General features: G+C 35.7%; 1 protein-coding gene and 3 long non-coding RNA genes across 10 annotated transcripts; 1 reads left to right on the plus strand and 3 right to left on the minus strand.

Moving 5' to 3' along the window:
- Window positions 1–3,015: 3,015 nt before the first annotated feature.
- Window positions 3,016–8,049, minus strand: LOC140008340 (uncharacterized). The gene is made up of 2 exons (XR_011815721.1): window positions 7,920–8,049; window positions 3,016–3,226 (listed from the first exon to the last, which is right to left on the minus strand). It is a non-coding gene; the product is annotated as an uncharacterized lncRNA (long non-coding RNA).
- Window positions 7,210–18,224, plus strand: LOC113695886 (DNA glycosylase/AP lyase ROS1-like). Of its 7 annotated transcripts, none has more exons than XM_027215075.2 (21): window positions 7,210–7,347; window positions 7,938–8,539; window positions 9,094–11,112; window positions 11,198–11,608; window positions 12,379–12,469; window positions 12,564–13,186; window positions 13,277–13,935; window positions 14,023–14,102; window positions 14,194–14,278; window positions 14,364–14,455; window positions 14,528–14,596; window positions 14,679–14,715; window positions 14,794–14,876; window positions 15,411–15,920; window positions 16,087–16,123; window positions 16,216–16,273; window positions 16,449–16,588; window positions 16,664–16,729; window positions 16,805–16,919; window positions 17,026–17,064; window positions 17,874–18,224. In XM_027215075.2, exons 2-21 carry the CDS (start codon window positions 7,939–7,941, stop codon window positions 17,990–17,992), a joined length of 5,934 nt encoding a protein of 1,977 aa, XP_027070876.2. In that variant the 5' UTR covers window positions 7,210–7,347; window position 7,938; the 3' UTR covers window positions 17,993–18,224. The 7 variants fall into 7 exon arrangements, with proteins under 7 accessions (XP_027070876.2, XP_071908396.1, XP_027070875.2 ...); XM_072052295.1 differs by having other exon boundaries at window positions 13,289–13,935; XM_027215074.2 differs by having other exon boundaries at window positions 7,216–7,354.
- Window positions 8,644–9,199, minus strand: LOC113695887 (uncharacterized). Its single transcript, XR_011815720.1, has 3 exons — window positions 9,063–9,199; window positions 8,854–8,934; window positions 8,644–8,750 (listed from the first exon to the last, which is right to left on the minus strand). It is a non-coding gene; the product is annotated as an uncharacterized lncRNA (long non-coding RNA).
- Window positions 15,815–19,689, minus strand: LOC140008339 (uncharacterized). Its single transcript, XR_011815719.1, has 3 exons — window positions 19,554–19,689; window positions 19,154–19,264; window positions 15,815–15,954 (listed from the first exon to the last, which is right to left on the minus strand). It is a non-coding gene; the product is annotated as an uncharacterized lncRNA (long non-coding RNA).
- Window positions 19,690–23,279: the final 3,590 nt, after the last annotated feature.

The raw sequence follows: 23,279 nt of genomic DNA on the forward strand, positions 1-23,279 counted from the left end.
CAACCTACCACCATTTTCCTGAGAATTAAGTACGTGCGAAATTCAAAATTAGTGTATTTTTTTTTACATAGTTTATAAATAGCATTATAAAAAATAAACATATATCAAGAAATTCTACATTCCTTTGTAATTATCTGAGATAAGAAGCATTACAACCAAATATGAATCGTGCATGTCTGTCCTGTAGATTAAGATGCATGTTACCACTGGAATCTTTGATTTGTATGTTAACATTGTATCTGTTTGACAAATAAAATGTTATATATAACACAAAAAAAATTGTTGAAATTAAAGGTATATGAAATTAATTACCTAACAACAGTGTCGACCACGTCATTACAATGTATACACACTGTTTTTTAAAAACGACCTTCACATAGTTATCCACAATTTTTGCATAGCTCATAAAACATGTTTTCTATATTAATGCTCTGAATGTAAGTAAGTATTCAAAAATATTTAACCTAGTAAGAATGAAAGAAGGTATAGATTATGATTATAAATTTAAAAAAATTTGTGTCATAATTAAATTAAATAGAGTAAGTTTACCGTACGTATGATTGTATGTTCAGATATCTATATTCTCTTTGAATTTTCTATCAATAATGCTTGTGATGATATAAAATTGCTTGACCTCAATCACGTAACTAACTTTCGAGCATATGTATCATTTTCAAACCTACAATTTTTTGAAATACATGTTGATAAGAGTATGAAACAACATTAAAAGTTTGATGTAGTGTTACTGATGGAACTCACCAACTGCACAGGTATCGAGCAAAATCTAAATTGTAATTGATATATAATTTGCTAGTTCCAATTGTATAAAGTGATGGTTCTGCATAGTATGGTTATATTCGCTAAAAAACTATTCAAATTATATAGAGTATAAGTAAAAACATTTGATTTACCTCTGAAATTTCGTACGTAAATACTACATGCTAATAAAATATTATTTTTTTTGTAGCAGACTGATATTATAGGATTTAGAGTATATTCAATAACTTGATACTCAAATCACCGATGAGACAAAGTTTGTCTAAATAATCTTTACAGTGTCCTAACTCCTTACAGAAAAAGAAAAAACACTAAATAGTCCTAATTGGCATCGCAAGTTTCGGCAACGTGCCAATGCCATCTAACCCTAATTTTTTTTTGAGTCAAAATCTAATCCTAATTGGTTCTGCTGTTTCTTGATCATGTTGTATGCTTGCGAATTAAAATTGTATTAAAATAGCATGTGAATGAACATTTTCCTTTAATTAAAGGGGAAAAAGGATTTAAAGTATAAATAACAAACTATAAACGGTTTATGAAGTAAATTATGAGAAAGTTTTAAATTTTAAATTTAACTGGTGATAGGGTTGGTTACAATCCATTACTTTTTATGTATTAAAATAAATACAAAAATCTATAACCCACTACTTGTTACGGTATTGGGATTTTTTTTAGAATTAAATATAGTAAACCCCTTAACTTTACATTTATCTGCACTTTACCCCCTCAACTTTACATTTAGTTGCACATTGTGATTTTTTTTGAATCGTGATTGTAATTTGCAAAGCCCATTTGTAGGGGTGGTTATAGGGTTAGTATGGTGACAAATATTTCTTAATTATAAAAATGTAACATTGTATTAAAATAGCTTACGAATGAGCATTTGTCTTTAATTAAACAATAAAAAGTATTTAAAGTATAAATAACAAACTGTAAACCATTTATGAAGTAGATAATGGGAATGTTTTAAATTTTAAATTTGATTAGTAATATGATTAGTTATAACCCACTACTTTTTATGTATTAAAATAAATACAAACATTTAGAAAAAAAATGAAAAGTTTGAAAATCATTGAGAGAATCTCAACTAAAAACCCATTCTGTAATACATATAGATATAGATATTAGACAAATATTGAAATTTTTTATTAGTGAGAGAATTTAAACTCAAGATATATTACTTATAATCTCTCATCTCTTACCAATCAATTCAGTCCTCTCATAATATTAGAATTTTAATGAATGTTAAGTCAGAGGTACATGTATAATTGTTTAATTAACCTTTTTTTTTTATTGTAAATGTCAAGATTTTTTGCTTATTAAGTAAACGTGGGCTTTCCAATAATAATTGTCTCCAACAATGTTGGAGTAGGTCCAAAAGAGTATAATGTTTGACTTACTATTTTTATATTTACCGTTAATAACTTTAATATTAAATTATAAAGCTCGTACCTATATAATCACATAAATATTACACGTGTAAGTGTAAAGTGTCCCGCAATTATTGGTATACAAACAATTTGATACTTTTTGTTCATTGGCTTTTGGATAAGGTTGGTGGCAGCCGCGACAGTGGAATGACAGTTGTTACACCAATAAGAAATTAAAAAAAAAAAAATCAAGGTCAACACTCAATATTTTTGTTGTTTATCGACAAATTATTAAATATGAGGGTTGAAGACATTAAATTCATATCCCTCCATGTAACGATAATGTTTTTAAATCATTATAAAAAAAGATATTTTTTTAAAAAAAATGTATAAATTTTAGAATCATATTCCAGTGTAGCCGATTGTCCGAAAAGACCAGCTAAGTATCATTGCCTATCTTTTTGATATCCTTTCTTTTTATTCATCGCATTTCTGGATTTGATTAGTGCTAGACATGCCTGATATTTTTGCTTTACTGAGCCAGGTTAACCAAATAACCCTGGTTCTTGTAATAATTCTAAACAACCACTTTTCTGTTCATCTCATTTTCTGAGTTGTCTAATATTTATATGCATTTCTCTCTAGAACAATGTCACGGCTTTGTTCTCAAAACTAATGCAATATCATGATGGTTTTGTTCTCAAAACTAATGCTTTTTTTTTTTTTTCTTAATATGCATCTTTAAAATATTAATTTTCAAGTAATAGCAATATATGATACAAAAGCAACTTAAAAGCAAAGCACATCTGATCTTCTTCCGTTAGAGGCTTCAAAGGAAAAAGAGAAAAATTTGAACTCATCCAAGAAATAAAGTTGACAAATTGATAATAGTCTCATAATTATCTAGTATTATAGTACCATGAGCTACAGCATATTTATGGGCACGGAACTAATAAAATATTCAAGGAAAGGAAACAACGAAAAAAACCCTGAAATTGACAATAACTCGCGCCCAACCCAGCGTTCGGCTCTGGGGCCTTGAATCAACCGTCGCGGTTTGAGCAACAACATGGAAATTACTAGAAAACAAAGAAATAAATAAAATACTGAAATAATAATAGAGAGCTACACTAATTTTAGTCATACTTAAAGAATTTAAAAGGTTTCATGAACAACATTGTTAAGCATATATTGTTAGATTCAAGATCCAGGATTTCATGTTCCGCATAAGTATGAAAATCGATAATCCTTTAGTGGTGCCTTTCTAGAGTCTCAAGAATGAAAATTAGATGCTCTAATAACAATAAAGATCACAACACCAAAAATAATACTACTACTAATTACTAATAATGGCTCTGTTCAAAACTTCCAGCATTAAGGAAGTTTTACTGTTGGCAAGAAGCAAAAATTTAGGCTCTGTTTGGATTAGTTGTTTTTGAAAATATTTATTAAAAATTTTGCTACAACTGTGTATATGAAAAACTTTTAGTGTAAATGTTTTTTGAATTGTTCTTAGAAATATTTTTAAAATATATTTTTGAGTATATTTATAATTTATAATTTTTTTGGAATTTTTTTTATAATTTTACACGACCCACCACTACCCCCTTCCTTTTCCTTCCTTTCTCTTCTTTTTGTTCCTCTCCTCTTTCCCTCTATTTCCTCCCCCTCCTCCTCCTCCCTTCTCTCTTTTTCCTCTCCCTTCTCCTCCCTAACCCCTTTCTTGCTTGCAGGTAGTGACTGTGACTTTAGTCACCACTTTAACCACGACTATTTTGATCGCGACTTCTAGTTACAATCAAATTTGATCATTACTAGGAAGGTTACAGTTAGTGAAGGAAAAAGAAATTGAGAGGCGGGAAAAGAGAAAGAAAAAATAAGAAAGGAGAATGAGAGAAAGGAGAAGGACAAAAGGAGGAAAGATGGACGGGGAGAGAGAGAGAGAGAGTCATAGGTATGGAGTGGTGGCGATAAGGTGGTGATCGTAGTGGTAGAGAGTGATAGATAGTGATGTTTTTTTTTTTGGTATATTTAGAGTTATTTTTTATATATTATATGGATATAATGTTTTTAAATTTATTTTTGTTTATATATATTACTGTAGCATTGTATAAGAAAATTTTTTTTTTCAAAAATTGAGAAATCCAAAGAGCGCTAGGTATTCTCATCACAATTTAGCATTTATTAGTATATTTACACACTAAAAAATGATAATAATCAATTTCGAAGATAACATTATACCTTGGCCCTAACACAGATCCTGTAAGGATTTCTTTCATATATAAAGTGGTTGACATAAGCATGATGTTACCAATTAAGACGTGTAAGATATAACCTACTACATTAACACTTAAAAGTGTAATTTAGTCGAATCAAACTCAAATTAAAAAATTTGAACTTGAGCGTGAACTTGAACTTATCAAGCTTTTAAAAATTCAACTCAAGCTCAAGTTTGATTTTATTTTACATTACTCGAATTCAAACTCGAGTTCGTGCTTATTACACCCAATTGAACTTGTTTCGCACTTAATCAAGTTTAAGAAATACAAATTTATATTTTTATATAATTTTACACAAAGGACAAAATAAACATTTTATACTCATAAATAAAAAATTAAAAATACATATATATGTGAAACTTGATTAAGTTCAATTAAATTCAATGAACTTTAGAACTTCATATATTAAATTCAAACTTGACTTTCAAGTAATTTTAACTACTCAAATGCAATTAATGCGAGTTTGAACTCAAGTTTTGACCTAGTAAACTCACAAACTACTTGATTAAGTTTGACTTTTTTGTACTCACATTAACACTTGCATAAAAAAGAAACCATATTTAGAAAGACATGCACTTATGGTTGTCATGAATGATAATTTAGCCAAAAGGGGAAAATTACCATTTTGCTTGCTTATTTTCAAAGTATCCAATATGCTTTTTGTATATAGTTATGGATAAAAGATGGGAATAATTATCTATACAAATGCTCTTGAATAGTATAATGACTAGTGGTAAAAGGCACACCTAATATGTGTGTAATTTAAAAATAAATTGTTTCTCATATAAACTTATTTTACATGGAATTTTTTTTTTTAATGAACATGACTTTGCTCATTTAAGATTTTTTTTTCGTAAGAGAGTAATTTTGTTGTATATATATGAGTAGTTATATTGGAAAGATATGCTCTAGTATTTACAATGAAAATAAGTTGTAGTCAAGATAAAATTTAAATCCTATGAAGGCAAAAATAAAAGTGATAAAAAAATGTTTACATCAAAACTCAAAATTCCTACTTTATATTTGTACAAATAGTTAACAATGAATTAGAATTTGTTAATAAGGTATTACATTGTTTAAAGGACAGTTGCTCACTGCTACAAGCAGTCTTGCCCCTTACTCGTATGACCATATATGATTTATTCTATAATCTAAATATATGATCAATGTAAAACATTTGATAGTAGTAACTTGACAGGAAACTCAAGGTCACACAAATTGCATGTGTCCTCAAAACCAAACAATTATAAAAAATAAATCCATTTTTCTCTTTTTCTTCTACTTTTTCAAATTTTTTTGACCAATTTCCCAAATTGGCAAACAAAACCTTAATCATGAAGATTCTCCAAAATGCCGCACGAGATCTTTAGACTGCCATTTTTAAATATTATCCAATTTCTCTAATTTTTGCAGTCCTCAATTTTTTTTCAAAGCTTTTCATTATAATAATCTTCCACTCTATACAAAAAAAATCTTCCTAATTGCTCATAGGAATGAATTTGTACAACAAGTGTTTATGATTTATTTATCCAACAAAGAAATCGGAGAAGATATATCGAGAAAATGCAAAGATTAAAAAAAAAATAAATCAAGGTCTTGTTTGAAATATAAACGAAAAGATATGTTAGATGGTAGAAAATGAGTGTAAGTAAAAAGTTTTGAATTTGAATCTTTCTATTGATACTAAAAAAAAGAAAAAAAGGGTTGTTTGAAATGCAAGTTTTATGTAAAAATTTTTTATATTTTTTATAAACTCATTTTTCGATCACATTTTTATCTCACATATATCAAATAATTTCTATAATATATATTTTTTATATAAAAACTCTAAAAAGTAACAATTCAAATGAACTCTAAATTTGATTTTATTTTATTTTTTACTATTTGTTTAGTTGCATTAATCACATGCAATTCATATGTTTGTTCCCGTCAAAATGAAATAGTTGCCATAACAGTAACAACAACGATGATAATACTAATTGAATAATTTAACACGACGAATCATAAAATATGAATCGAGCGACATAGGACCCACAGAATACCACCATAGCCGTAGTTGAGCGCAAAGATCCTGTTTCCCTCCATATTCGATGACTAACCGATTTTTGAATAGAAGTCCCATGAAACAGCTAACTCGCTCCAATCCATCAAGTCATCCCAAACGATCAACTAAAGACTACTGATAAACCCCCGTACCCCAATACCGGTTACGCGTACGTAATCAAAGCCCAGCACCGTCTGACGTGGCTCATCAATTCACAGCACCGAACGCAGTAAAAAATCAGTGTGCATCCCAAACTGTGTGTGGGAAAACGTGCAGGAGTACGCCACTAACAAAGGGACCACTAACAGCGTCACTTAACAGCACCGCGAGAATAGGGCGGGTGATATCAACCTAATGTAAAATACATAAACGGCGTCGATAACGCCCCCTCTCGAACGCTGGCGTTTTCTTTTTTTCTTTTCTGTTTTTTTTTTTTTAAATTTGTTTATAATCTTCAAAGCTTAGGTGGGGAAACTCTGTTTTATTAGTTTAATCACGTGTTTAGGCCAGGTGAAGCCGCTTCACCCGCCGGTTCCACTGTTGGAGGAAGTCAATTTACCATTATAGCCTCCTATGTGCAGTTAATGACTTCTTTTATGCAAATTGAAGAGGGAATTAGTTAGAGCATCCGACTTGTCATTTATGGGATAATTTATTAATAACATAATGGAAATCTCAAGTTTTTAATGAATTATACGTGTTTTACCGGCAAAAGAAGTAAGCAATTCAGCTGGGCTCAGTCCAGTCTATTTATAAAAGCTCTCTGGCTCATGTGTTTGGAATTTTTCGTCTCTAAAAAACAAGCACTCTCTCTATATGCTTCACCGTTTCCTTCCGCCGTCCGCTACCCTGTGTGAGATCTCCGGCGACGACTAAGGTCTCTGGTTAGTCTACTTCCAAGAGTTGATTGTATTTCTTCCACTTTCTTCAGTTATGTGACTTTTACCGTATGCTGAGGTGAAAATGGCATTTCAAAGTGGCATTCTTCCAAGTAAATTGCTTTTGCTGCTTTGGTTAAAACATTTCACTCATCTGAGCTAATTCTCACTCTGATCTGCTATGGTCAATTGATTTTAAAATTTTTTATCAGAATTACATTAATTACATGTTCAAATTTCTCCACATTGAGAGAAAAAAAAAAAAGATCACATTTTTGGGTTAATTCCAGAGTTTCACAATTTAAAGGATGCTGTTGTGTAAGATATGGAAGTATCTGTAAAAACATGGTCTGCATGTTAATTTCTGCTTCTCAGAAACTTTTTTTACCTTTTGTTTTACATTTTTCCTATGGGGTTTGAAATATTTTAGCAGGAAGACATTTTAAGCGTGGTGAAAGACCACCTAACTTCTGCAAACCTACGCGCAAGTTATTTATTTAGCATTTTCTGCAAACAAAGTGAGTGAAATAGAATTTACTGACAACAAAGTGTTGACAAATTAAGAAATTACCGGGCTTTGCTCTTGCAGAATGGAAGCAACGGTAGAGAACTCTACTGTGATTGTCAAAGGCCCTCAAATTGAGAATTCTTGGATTCCTTCCACCCCTGCGAAGCCTGGTTTGGAAGCTCAGCCAATCTACACAGAGACGCAAGAACGACAACCATTGCAAGCAAATTGGTCCCAACAATCCCTGCCATGTGAGGGAAATGCATCAGATGGATGTAGAAAGGCAGGAAAATCGATCAAATTTCAGCAAGAAATCAAAGTCCATAGTGTAGCCACATGTTGTGGAGAAAACAATTATGTGGCAGCAGCCAGAAACTCCGATGGTTTGGATGCAACATCGGCAGCGGAATCACGGCTTCATGAAGTCCCACTCAAATTTTTTCAGGAGTTGTCCTTGGAGACAGACAAGTGGGGCAACGTTTCTTTTCAAGAATTGATGGCACTCGCAGATGCTGCGGGCACTGCCAAAGCTGCTGAGGAAGCGAGTAAAATTACTGGTTTGAATGCTGAAAACATGTCATGTTGCATTCAGTTTACCCAGCTGCCAGAAATATCCACGAGTTCTTCACTGGAAAACCAAGGCCTGGATTCGAGTTCTCAGAATAATCCTAAGACACCCCATTGTGAGTCTAGTTGCCTTATTTATTGCTACCTATTACTTCTATCATAAAAAAGTTACCCTGTCAATCATGGCAGAAAGTTGCCAAGGGATTTCAAACCAATAAGAGAATGGTGGGTCAATGTATGCTTTGAGGAGGTAACTTGCTACAGAATTGACTATTTGTTCACACAAATACTAAAAAAGCTACGTTGTTAATGTCTCCCAGCTCATATCTGTATTAAGAAAATATAAATCCCGTAAATATTTCCTACAAATGAGTAATATAACTAAATAGCCAGAGTGGTGAAACTAGACTTGGCGAAGAAAGCCACATACCTTACATAGCTTTGTGCTAGAGTTTATCTTATGCACGCTTATCATTGCAAAGCCCTTGTTGCATCCCGCCAACCTCAGTTTCTATATGTACACGCACCAAACATTGTTCTTTATTCTGTCTGTTTACATGCTTCGCATCAAGAAAGCAGGATTCTGCCTATCATGATGGAACATAAATAAACTCCAAGAATAATCCTGGCAATGCTTACCTCAATCCTGTTAATGAATTTTCCTTTGCAGGTGAAAATGTAATTTCTTCCAGGCTCTGCTTTGATCTGAATTCTCCACCAAGAACAATTGCTGATGCATCAACTACACTTGTCTCATCCCAATTTGAGCCTGTCACACCTGATCCGACGAGGAGAACAGATGGACGGAAAGTGTCCAACTCTGCAGCAGCAGCAAAAGAAACAAGAATGCAGAATGAAGTTATGATGACACCTGAATTGCATGAGCTCCAAAACAATCAGTCAGTGCTGGTTGAGAATCAATCTTGGGCTACCATCTCCACTGTAATAGGGGAGAATTTCAAGCCTGAAGTAGGCAGTGAACAGCAGACTGATCTGACCAAGACACCACTGCAGAAGCCAAGGAGGAGAAAGCACAGACCTAAAGTGGTTGTTGAAGGTCAACCTAATACGAAGCGCAATCGCAATCGGGGAACACCAAAGCCTACTGGCCATCAGGAAATTGCAAAACCCAAGAGGAAATATGTTAGGAAAAGTACAGTCGGCAAACCAGTGGATAGTCCTTTGGAAGGCAAAACCAATGGAACAGATCTAGAAGCAACACCCAAGAGGAAATATGTTAGGAGAAGTGCAGTCGGCAAGCCTGTGGATACTCCTTTGGAAGGCAAAACCGATGGAACAGATTTAGAAGCAAAGCCTTCTAGTTCGGAGAATGTGCCAAAAAGTAAGAGGAAGTATGTCAGAAGAAAAGGGGTTGAACAATCCACCACTCCCTTGGAAGTGGGGTGTACTACCAGAAATGACACAATGCCAGTCCGAGTAACACGAAGCTCCTGCAAGAAGTCACTAAATTTCAACTCTGAAGGCCGAGGTCCAGATGAAAGGTCCACACAGCCCCCTTTAGACGTTGATGCTAAGTCACATTCACAGGCTTCGATTCCAGAGGATCAATCAAGATCAACCATGAAGCTTGGACAGGAAATGGAAGTGGCACAGCCCCCTTTAGATGCTGATGCAAAGTCACATTCACAGGCTTCCATTCCAGAGGATCAATCAAGATCAACCATGAAGCTTGGACAGGGAATGGAAGTGACAGTTGAAAAGACTGAAGTAGGCGTTGCTTATGACCTCACACAAACCATAGATCGTGCATTCCAAGGCTACCTTTTTGTCAACGAAAGTCAACCCTCTGGAGATACAACTTATTGCACAAGCAATCAAAATGGATGTACGAGAGGGAAATGTCAAATAGTTTTCTCAGATGTAACTCATGACAAAGAGGCAAGCAATTTTGGGACATTGTCATCTGACGCTAGATGTGTGACAGGGAGTACTTCCAGCTGCAGCAGCAGTGCATGCTTGACCCAAGAAACACAATCAAGGAAATCAAAGAGCCAGCGATCTTTTAGAAGTGACGAGTCAGAATCTCGCAGGATAAATGCTACCAGGGCCCATTACAATTTATTGCAGGCATGCCAAGAGCTCTTTCCACCATATGGCTACAACTGTCAAGGAACTCCAAGCATGCAGTTTCCAACAATTTTCAAGAAAAAGAGGACAGAAAATTCGCATAAATCAGCAACTTCAAGCATTCTGCAAAAATCCAGTACCTATGACAATGATGGTCGGGATAGTCTACGCCCTTCCAATGATTATCAGATATACAATTTCACATCAGGAACTGATTTCATGATGTCTGCTGCTCATTCTGATGCTAATAGTATCCCAACGGCAGCAGCAGCAGCTGATGGTACCCGACATGAACAGAACCCTTTCGTTTGCCTTCCAATCTTGAGAAGTGCAGAAAGATTGACGAAGAAAAGATCTAAAGGCCCCATTCGGGTTCGAGATTTTGCTTCTCTGCATGAAATTTGGGGGCAGTTTCCTACTTCCAGCAGAGGAATGCTGAGTTCTGGAGTTTTAAAAGGACCGCACACATGCATGGATGCTCTGGTTGCTCACAATCGGCCAAGAATGACAACAAAGAAGCGGTCAAAGAGAAACTCTGTTGCTTCAAATTCTTCCTTTTCAAATACCTATGATCATCAGAAATTTGCAAAAATGTCAATGGGTATGTATATATTACTCTTTTATATCTAATTACCAGTAACAATGAAATTATCAGAAAATTTTCTTACTTGGTGCATATGATGCAGGGTCTTCAACTAAATTGTGGAAAAATAAATCTTCAACAATTGATGCCATCATTGAGCAGTTTAACTACCTTGATATACAAAAGGAACACAATGGATTGTTCAACCAAGAACAGAACGCACTAGTCACATACCAAGTGGACTGTCCATGGCAGAATTCTATTGTTCTTTATCAAAGTAATGGATCTGTTGTACCTTATGATGGTTTGTCTTCTCAAATTAGGAAGCGCCGGCCACGGCCTAAAGTTGACCTTGATGAGGAGACAAATAGAGTGTGGAAGCTTTTGCTGGAAGACATAAACAATGACGGCATTGATGGAACAGATCAGCAGAAGGCACAATGGTGGGCAGGTGAACGGGCAGTATTCCGTGGAAGAGCAGACTCATTTATTGCCAGGATGCATCTAGTCCAGGGTATGTAGGCTCATAATTTAATTCTGCAGTAGTATACATCTCTTAATGTGCATAGACGTTATTAAGAAGTTGATCTACATGGGACTAAGAAAATCTCAGTGCTGTCTTAAAAGAAGATAGTATCTTAAAAGAAGATAGCATGTAACTCAGGACTTGTTGGTACATCCTCCTTAAATATGGAACTCGAACCTTGTAGCACGTGCTCTGGAGCAAGAAGCCAAAAGATTCTGGCGATTGCATGTCATATAGCTCAAATTTACATGACAGAACACAGCAAAGAAGTCTATTACAATTTACATTATACCTGTATATAGAAGAACAAAAATCAGTGCTCGCCAACCAAAAAGAGAAATCAATTAGTAAATTGCTTTCTTGGTATGAAACATTTTCATTCTATTTCTGCTTTTCAAGAATATCATTTTGGCAAAAGAAATTAAGAAATCTTTTAACCGTAAATGATGGACACAAGAAAGTCAAGCATTTCAGAAAATACCAAATCGACTGCCTAAAAATTTCTAATAGTTTAATGGAATGGCATGACTGTAAATATGTTGGAGAAATAACTGACTGAAGGAAACTCTAGGCAGATGGAACAGTGTATGTGAACCTTCCATGAAAGGTTGAAGTGCAATGCATCTCACATAGCAAAAGTTGGTGTCGGATACTCCAAAAAAGTATCCTCTTCCTACACGGTTACATGATTCAGGCAGAAAAAATGTGTTTGCCATCTCAAATATGTAATAGGAGTGTGTTATTTTTTTCTTCCACAGGAGACAGACGCTTCACCCCATGGAAGGGATCGGTAGTAGACTCTGTAGTTGGAGTCTTCCTTACACAGAATGTGTCTGATCACCTTTCTAGGTGAGTTGATTTCTAAATTTCCACCCTCCTCACAAAAGATCGTAGTAGCTTGAGTGCCTGCAAAAACAACTTTAGTTTGTGTTCATTGCTGCAGTTCTGCCTTCATCTCAATGGCTGCTAGATTCCCCCTCAAATCGAAGAGCAATCACTATCATACACAACCATGTGAACAACAGACAACTGAGGGACAAGTAATAATAGATCCAGATGATACAATTAAATGGCACAAAAAGGTTTCAAGTCAACTTGCTTGCCTCCAGGATTCCGTCACTCTATGTGACAAGGAGTGCAATGAAGAAGTAACCATTACCAGGGATTCCTCTGGAGATACATCTGAAGGCACCACCAAAGCAACAAAAATTTTAAGATCCATCTCTTCAGATTCTTCAGAATGTAGTCCAAAACTGTATAATGAACCAGACATTAGCAGCTTAAAATCTCAGGATGATCAAAGACTGGCAAGCTTTAATGGAGATAGCAGAGAACTTGATGTAATTTCTTCTCAGAATTCTGTAATTTCCTCTCACAGCTCTGTGGAGACTATAAACAAGGCTGAGTCATACTCACAAAGTTCCTCCGAAGCTGAACCAGCTGATGGTACTTGTGGCTCTTTTGTAAAACTGTTACAGATGGCAGGAACAACAATGTTGCATGGAGTTTATAATGAAGGAAGCAGAAAGAGGTCATCAAGTCTCGGCATGCCAACCAAATCAGAAGGTATGGCCTGTAACTCTTGCAGTAAGAAATCAATTATCATAAATTGTTTAAAAGATATCCATCTGCATACTAATTTGAGCCTGCACATAGGCGTGAATTCAGGATTTGGAGAGCTCAGGAACTTTGATCTGTCAGAAGATAACAGATTCTGTGATGCCTACAAAGAAAATGAGCTTTTTGTAACCGAACAAATTGGGTCAGCAGAATCTTCAGCAGGAGTTCCATGTCAGAATACAATTGCTATTAGTTTCGAAGAATTACAGAAGTTTTCAATTGAAAATTCTGACTCCAACTCTCCTAACAACCATCAAAGGCCAATTGAAGATCAAGAGACTGAACTTGTGTCAGAAGTTCAAAAGCAAGAGAATAACTGCAGAGTTGGGCAAGTTTCAAATCCTCTAAGTTCTTCAGAATGTATTTTGGATGTCTCAGGAAAAACCCAAATAACTAGAAATCAGAAGGCTGTTCATTTGAATCTGAATGACTGCAATACAATTGTGGAGAAAATTGATGAGGTGAGCCCTAGTATATCCAATGCCAAAAGGGGAAGAAATGGAAAAGAGAAAAAGGATGCCATTGATTGGGATAGTTTAAGAATACAGGCACTCTCTAATGGTGAAAAGAGAGAGAGGACAGCCAATACAATGGACTCAGTGGACTGGGAAGCGGTGAGATGTGCAGAAGTTGAGGACATCGCTGAGACCATCAAAGAAAGGGGAATGAACAATATGTTAGCTAAGAGAATCCAAGTATATGTTCTAATTCTAGCATAATTATGGATTTTAGTCTCTCAGCCACTAATCATCACTGTCAGCTAATGATATCGAATCATGCAGGACTTCCTAAACAGGCTTGTCACAGATCATGGAAGCATTGATCTGGAATGGCTGCGGGATGTCCCACCAGATAGGGTCAAGTAAGTGTATCAAATGGCTTCTGATGCCAGTGCATAAAAAGTTTTGCAATGACAGTAAGCCTAACAACCTTGTATCATATTTATTGTGCAGAGACTACCTATTAAGTGTAAAGGGTTTGGGTCTAAAAAGTGTAGAATGTGTGAGGCTTTTGACACTTCACCATCTTGCTTTCCCAGTAAGATTAATACTTGAACCAAAATATTTAGAATGGTCAGAAAGGATTTACTTCGAAGAACTCATGTTGGATTTACTTCAATTAGGTGGATACAAATGTTGGACGTATTGCTGTAAGACTGGGCTGGGTACCACTTCAGCCACTTCCTGAGTCACTTCAGTTGCACCTTCTAGAACTGTGAGTTTTGGAGTCTTAATAAACTATTCTTGTTTCATCTCAGATATTAGTGTTACTGTTGCTGTTGTACAGGTACCCTGTGCTGGAGTCAATCCAAAAGTTTTTATGGCCAAGGCTCTGCAAGCTTGATCAACGAACCTTGTAAACTTTGTTTCTTCCATAGTTATATCAAATAGCAATGAGTCCCTATGATTTGCTGACTTAAGATGCTTACAAATTGTAGGTATGAGCTGCATTATCAAATGATAACATTTGGAAAGGTATGCCATTCAATTAGGACGTTCTTTCCCCTAACTCATTTTTAAATTAAAGCTGAAGACTTCTCCTTTATTTCCCAGGTTTTTTGCACAAAAAGCAAACCAAATTGCAATTCGTGCCCCATGCGAGGAGAATGCAGGCATTTTGCAAGTGCCTTTGCAAGGTATATCCAATTTAACCAACTACAACCTCTTTATTTCCCAGGTTGTAGTTAAGGCATCAAAAATTAATAAAATGCCTTTCCACTTTTCAACCTCTTGGCAAAGGCCTTTATTCTGCCTTCATTCATGTACATGGAAACTTCTATTCAAGTTACTGGTAGTAAAAACTAAAGAGGAATCACTTACAATGCTATCTATAGCAAAATCAGAAGGGTCCTTTTTTTTTTTTTTTCAAATCTGAAGCAGGTGAGTTGAGAAAGTAGCTTATTGGAAGATTTTACTCGTAAGGTACCTTTGGTTAACAAGTATCTACCCAGAGGTTGCTCTTTAATTCTTAAGTTATTTGGCCTTTGTGTCTCAGAGATAGCTTCTGGCTTTAGTCTTTATTAGGTTTAAGTTTTTCTTTAACTTACCCATCTTAACTACAAACAAGCTCAAAGGCAATAATGAAAAACAGCAGACATTGATTTAGACAACCAGAGATTCCCACATAAAAATGGTAGTTTCATTATACGTATAAAATATGTTACATGCAGTGCTAGGCTTGCCCTCCCAGCACCAGAGGATAAAAGCATCATTACTGCAGCACAATACAGAGATCCCAATACAAATCCAGAAGAAAACATAAATCACCTGCAACTGCCTCTACCTCAAACTAGTCAACAATTGGAATCTGGTTCTCAAGTTGGAACCTGCGGTCCTATCATTGAAGAGCCTGCAACACCAGAGCCTATCATCATTGAAGAGCCTGCAACACCAGAGCCTATCATCGAACAGCCAGCAAGCCCACAGCTAGAACATACACAAATACCAGAGCTTGACATTGAGGACGCATTCCATGAAGATGAAGATGCTGATGAGATTCCTACCATTAAACTCAATATTGAGGAGTTGAATCAGAATCTGTTGAACTACATTCAAAAGAATGTTGTTTTAACTTCAGAGAGTGAAATGTCAAAGGCATTAGTGGTTTTAACTCCAGAAGCTGCTTCAATCCCCACGACTAAACTTAAGAACATAAGCCGATTAAGGACAGAGCATTACGTGTAAGTTCATTCAAGCTTAGCTACAAACATATACCTGCAATTCATTAACTAAAGAGTAAAGACATGTATAGACTTGCAAAACATGTACAAAGCACAACTTCTTGTCTTAAAAGATGACAGTATAATGAATAGCTGCTAGATGCCTAACTATCTACCAATTTAACAGCTACGAGCTTCCTGATGCGCATCCACTGCTGAAAGGGGTTAGTGTTACATCTGCTTCTCATTTGACATATAGTTCCTGCCTACCATGTGCAACTGAACTTTCTAACCATCTTACTGTATTAAAATCCAGTTTGACCAACGAGAACCAGATGATCCATCATCATACCTTCTCGCCATATGGACACCAGGTAAGCTAACATGATGAAAGTGAAACAACAGAAACCCTTAGCAGAGGGCTTGAAACATGCTGATCAATGACTTTTTGATGTATATTATGGAATGAATATATGAATCTTATACCCGTGTGTGTGTCTACTCATCAATAGTTTTTTAAGTGTAAATGGGAAAACCTCTCAATATCAGGTGAAACTATAGACTCTATTCAGCCACCAGAAAGATCATGCAGCTTCCAAGAATCTGGCAAACTATGTGATCGGGAAACATGCTTTTCGTGCAACAGCATACGTGAAGCAAACTCCCAAACTGTTCGAGGCACACTACTGGTGAGGACGCATCCTTTTTGTGCCTCTTACTTCATAACAGTGTAATTCCTAATTTATGATGACCCCTGTGCACAGATACCATGTCGAACAGCTATGAGGGGAAGCTTTCCGCTTAATGGCACATACTTCCAAGTTAATGAGGTACACAAGTCCAGCAACAGTGAAATCTTATAGATTCTATGAACAAAAGCCTCAAAAGGAACTCACTAACTGCAGGTGTTTGCGGACCACGAATCTAGCCTTAACCCAATTGATGTGCCAAGAAATTGGTTGTGGAATTTGCGTAGACGAACAGTTTACTTTGGAACATCCATACCTACCATATTTAAAGGTAAGTAATAGTAGAGTTCATTCATCGTTTTAGTTAATAACTAGTTCCTACTTCATCCAAGGTAGTTCCTGGAGTACATGACATTTTTTGTTTTCTTGTTTATTAGGACTGTCACAGGAGGAAATTCAATACTGCTTCTGGAGAGGTAACAAAAAAAAAAAAAGAAATCAAACACTTTTTGCAGTTAATTCAGCAGCTTCATTTGAATTTTGGTAACTAATTTTGTAGCATTACGTAGCATGCACAAGGAAATTACTTGCAAAATTTAGTACAACTTTGTTTCTTCCGAAATTAGAGGCTTGCTACTAGCTATCATATCCTGAAATGAGCAGTTCAAGCGAGGTTCAACAACATAATAGCATCTTATTTAAACACTTTGCTTCATTTCTTAAAAGGTAACTTTATCCTCTTAAACACAGTTCTCATATGTATCGACTCCTATTGACAGACAGATTTTGGACTTCAAATTCTACTAGTCCTTATTTATACATCATTAAGGTACTTATTTAATAAGGAAAGTTTAATTCTTAGACCTGCTCAACAAAAATGTAGTTTAGACTCGTAGGAAAGAAGTGCTTGGCGTGCAAAACCAACCTTGCTGCTAGAAGGCGGACAAGAGAAAACTATCTATGGTTGGGCCAGAAAGTACCAGACATGATAAATGTCATATTTTGTAAAGAAAATTCTGGTCTTGCTAGCTGTGATTCTCATTCATTGACCAATGTGTATTAACAGGATCAATATGATGCCCTCAATCAAGGAAACAATCCACAAAGTATGGAACCATACGACAATGAATGTGTTAGAAGACCAAAATACATAATTTCACAACCTATTTCCTTTAGAAATAGTCCATCTTAGAAAGTATAATGCGTTTCTAGCATGCTATCCCTATTGGCAACGGTTATATCGCTTCCTTTTCCAGTTGCTTAATGTAACCTCTGTGTTTGCTAGGGTTCGTGTGCTTAAGGGGATTTGACAGGAAGACACGAGCGCCTCGACCACTTGTTGCTAGACTACACTTCCCAGCCAGCAAGTTGACTAAGAAAAGAGGAAGGACAGATGAAAGTTAAGGCATTGATCCCTCACCATTGCTGCATTCTATAATATTTGGTGACATGGCACCAAACTAGAGGGCTTGGATTTTGACAGAAGTAAACAATAGTCAGCAAGTTTTGTATAAAGGCAATCACAAGGGATTCGGCATGTTTTAGCATAATGTGATCGTTAAACTTTTGTTGTATAGAGTCAATTAACTTAATGGAAAAGAGGCCGGTCAGCGAAATTAGGTCATGTTTCTTTAAATTACTACCTCGTTTCTTTATAATTGTCGTTTATTCCTTTTTGGAAAATTGTCTCAAATTTTGTTGGATATGGGATGGCATTTTAAAAGGGTGGTAAGACCAATAGATCTCCAGAAACGCTACATGATTTGGAAGCTTTTTATGGATAGTTTTGCTGGGAGTATTAGATTGAATTTTCAGCAGCAATGAGGAATACAGATGAAAAGATGAGCTTAGTTTGGTCGGGTCTGATTAGCAAACCCCAGCGCCAAGCTGGCAGAAGTATATCGCCAGATAACGCTTCGGAAACTGACAGGACTATCAAATTTCTAATTGTTGTTGTCAGTTCTAAAAATAGAGATTGTTGCGCACTTTGACATGTTTTCTCCCAATGAAAATAATTAGATATGCAGCCGTTTAACAACCCTAAATTCTCAAGTCTTGACAGGTATGGAACGGATTCAGACACTTGCCCTTTTATTTCCACAACAAGCGATGAATAGTTAGTTGCAATTAAGTGGAAGCAAAATCAAAACAAAATCGTTGGACGAAAGTAAGATCAGAGACTGATTCAGTTGAAGGAACAAAAAAGGAGTTAATCAGCTCTGGAACAAACTGTCGGGTAATCTATCCAGCTAAGCCCCGTGAAACCTTAGCAAATGCAAGAAACAAACCAGACGGAAAGTGGAGTAAAAAGAGGCCAAAAAGTTAGTATGCGTATTGAGGGTAAACTGAGGATAGAGAGAGCAAAAGAGGAAAAGTTTCTCAGAGATCCCCTCCACCGACCAAAATTCAATGACTGCTACCATGACCGGACATATACTACTCAAAACAGGGATAGGCGGTCCTCACGTTTTAGACTTGAATATAATTTAACTCACAAGACAGGAGTAGCGAAAGGAGGAGAAAAATGAGCGAAGTATGTAAATAGGGAGAGTTAAAGACACTTACCAAGCAGCTCTTTCGCCTTTTTGTTGGGAATCTGGGAAGAAACCAGGAAGTTTCTGCAGCTTCAAGATGAACTGAGGTGCCCAGATATGCCTACGGAGGCCCAGATAAAAACTGCAAAAGAAAAAAGGCGGTCACAGATCTTATGGCAGTAGAACTCGGATAGAAGTGCCCCAACAAAAAATTTGCAATTACGACTTTCAATCCCCAACCGAATTCGATCCCAAACACAAACTTCTAAAACATACACAAACATGCGAACGACTTCTCGATTCCGATCTAAGTTCAGAACTGATATGACGGATGAAATGAAAGCTTGAATACTTAAATCTAATCGATTCAAACCAAAATAACAACAGATTCAGAGGTCCGTAGACTATACGTATACAGATGCATGACTAACCCGTTTGAGCGGAGGCTGGAATGGTTGTGGTGAACAGTATCGAGGCCTGAAATGATGACTTTGAGAGATCTAGGCTTGTTTGCTTTGCTGGGTGCAATTTGGTTCGGCAATTCTCGATCCCTCTGTTCGTTTATCTATTTGTTTGTGAGACGGAAACAGGTTAAGAAAAAGAAGTGAGGGCTCTGCGCGTTTGGCAATTTGCCGCTTTCCCGCATTTGGAGTTCCCTCCATTTTTTCCCTTCTGTTGCTTAGCATTTAAAATTCGCGCGCTAAGAGGCGAGTGGGGTGTTTTGACATTAACGAAGTCAAGTGTGACTTCATTAATGCCTCTTTTTAACTTTAGAAAATCATCATGTACATTTATCTAATAACTATTCGGGTAATTCTATTTCAAACTTCTTCCAGGAAATGAAATGTACATTATTAAAGTGAAAACTAAAAATACTTTCCTTTTTCCCTCTCTTTCCTTTTTTCGCCCCCATGTCGCCACACGGGAGGACGTGGGGATGTAAAAAAGGGGATTCTATCAACTTGTTCCGACCTAGGATAATAAACTCATGGGTTTGGTCTTACTTCACCGCCGAGAAAGGAAATAAGACTTCCATCTCCAAGTTTAACTCAGACGTAGCTCCCTTCTTTTTGGGTGTAAAGCGGTGTCAAACCAAAATACCCAACAAGCATTAGTTCTTCATGAAAAGGAGGTGATCCAACCGCAGCTTCTAGTACGGCTACCTTGTTACGACTTCACTTCAGTCACTAGCCCTGCCTTCGACATCCCCCTCCTTGCGGTTAAGGTAACGACTTCGGGTATGGCCAGTAGGGGTGGGCACGGGTCGGGTACCCGCCCCTAACATGATTTGACTGACCCGATCCTAATATATCGGATCAGCCATTTTGCGACCCTAACCCGCTCCTAATATTTTCGGGTACCCGAAAAAAAAGGGCGGGTTATAGGGTACCCACCCCTAAAAAAAACTATTTTTCAATAAAAAAAATTATTTTCTGCTTAATATCAACATGTTTTTCAATAAAAAAAACATGCTTTTCCAATTAATATTGGTAGAGATATTGTAATTAAAGTCCATACATCACCATTCTCACACATTTCATCCAATAATCAAATCGATCTCATAAATTTAGTACATATTAGAATATCTAATAGACAAAACGAAGTTTCATAATAATTTTGAGTACATCACCATTTTCACACATTTCATACTTCTACAACAGAACAAACACAAGGATAATAAGTATTTGGTAACTTCCCCAAGAATAATATGGTACAAGACCGCATCTCAAATAAGTCAATTGTGAAATCAAGTTCGGAAAAGAATTGAATAGAACTAATTATTTTTGAAAAAAATATAACCAAAAATAATGTTAAAAATCTTCCCCAACTTCTTTACATCTTTGGAATAGACCTTATGGTATTAAGGTGATGAAAAAGAAAAATAAATTTCTTACACTAAATAAAAGAGACAAATTAAAGAGATATAATTGCAAATGAATGACACAAATATTTTAAATATCTAGCTAACAGAAAATTGAAACTCCAAACAAAAATCTTTGATTGAATTGATGCAAGATTTGCAGGAAAGATCGATGGAGGTAGAATAAAAATAAAAAAGATGAAAAGGATGAACAATTTTTATAACAGAGTTTCACTTGAAAGGGATGAACAATTTTTATAACAGAGTTTCACAAATTTTTTTTTTCATTTTGTTCATGTTTCACTGAGAATATTCGCTTTCTTCAAAAAAAAAATGAGAAGAGTAGATCATATAGGATTAGAATATGAGGTTGCGAGCCACTTCACTTGCGCTTAGAATTAAAAATTACAAAATTATAAAATGATCCCTACTTTTTAAATATTTATAAAATATACCCTGCGGGTCGGGTACCCGCGGGTTTTTATTTTTCTGATCCGTATCCGTACCCGATTTTTCGGGTACCCGACCCTCATCTGCCCCGCTAAGAAAAATCGGATCGGGTATCTTATTTTCGGATCGGATCGGATCGGTTTCATCGGGTTTTTGGATCGGCGGGTTTTTTCCCCCACCCCTAATGGCCAGCTCCCATAGTGTGACGGGTGGCATGTACAAGGCCCGTTAAGGTGCCCTTTCTTCCAATTCTGTGAATGTGCGTTAAAATTTTTTTTTCTGCACATACATTTCTTGTTTCGAGACTACGTGGAATCTTCTTCTCTATTTGGGTGTGCTACACCTGCAAAAAAATTTCAAATAAGAAGATAATGCGAATAGAAACTATATAATTTTCAAAAAAAAAAAAGTGCTAGTATAATAATTCGTCGAATTTGACCTATCTTCGTGTTTGGATAGCTAATCTTTTCTAAATAATATTTTGCTTGAATTATACACATATTTTTTTTATTCATATTTTATTTCACATATATCGTATCATAAAAAATGTTACAGTATTTATTCTAAATAACATGTCAAATAATACTCTATCCAAATATTGTTAGACTTATTGCAAAAGATTTTGGGATCCACGACAAATTTCAACTAATCATTTTATATACATACATTCACGCACACACATCCACCCAGGCTTCTAAACTTTCCATTCAATTCAAACAGGTTTCAAGTGGTGGATATAAAACTAATTATTGAGGTTGTATATCGATACGAGCCAGGATCCATTTCACTTTCACACTTCGAAGAAAAATATCATCAGTTTTAGCCTCAAAACAAATGATTGGTCGAGAAATTTCACAATATATTAGTATTACATGCTTTATATAACTGTCTCAAGTTAGTCACGTGCTCTTCCCCAGAATAATGAACTCTATTTTTATAGGATGGATGGAGCATGTAGAGCTATGGTCCCATTTTGAATCCAAAACTACACTGGACCGAACCCATAATTGACACGGGAAAAAATCCAAATCGAGAATCGAAACCAGAGAAAAAAACATAGGTAAAAATAGAAAACAAATTTTGGAGTAATGAAAAACTCGTGATGAATGGATCTTCTCCAGCCTTGAAACTTGTCAAAAGGGAAATATAGAAAACAAAAGGGAAAACTTCCGGAAATGCTACGCCATAGCTTGTAAACGGGTTTCTAATCTAGTAAACATAGCAATCAAGTTGCAGCATCAATAATTATTTGAAGTGGTCCATGAGGCCTTCGCATGATTTTCTACGCACTCCCTTTCAATTACAACTTGTTGCAATTCTATTTAATTTTGTTCATCCTTCATTGTATTTAATTACTTTTTTTTTATTTTCAAAAAATATGAGTTTGTTTGGATAGTGTATTATTTGAAATATTATTTGGAATAATTACTGTAGCACTTTTTGTGATGTGATGTATGTGAGATAAAAAGGTGGTTGAAAATATAAAAAGGTGTGTTGGAAAATGTATCTATGATGCAAGCGAAATATTATTTGAGATAATTGGGTATCCAAACACACTCATAATATTTAAAATATATTTTAATAAGCACTTTATGAACACCCATCGTCTTAAAGAAGAGATGTTAATTGTGCAACGGAGGTTCATACTTTGACTATTAAATTCACCTCTTTCACATTTATCACAGAGGCTTAGAATCTCCTTTGAAAAAGAAAAATGTCGATTAAGATCGTCAAAATTGAACGCATCCAGATCCGATTTGTTTGTTGAAGTTAGAATTGTTAGGGACGCATCCGCTAATCTTAAGCGTCAAAAGCACGGGATGCCAAAATAGCGCGTGGAAAAAGC

Source organism: Coffea arabica, chromosome 6c, assembly GCF_036785885.1.
Source record: "Coffea arabica cultivar ET-39 chromosome 6c, Coffea Arabica ET-39 HiFi, whole genome shotgun sequence".
NCBI lineage: Eukaryota > Viridiplantae > Streptophyta > Magnoliopsida > Gentianales > Rubiaceae > Coffea > Coffea arabica.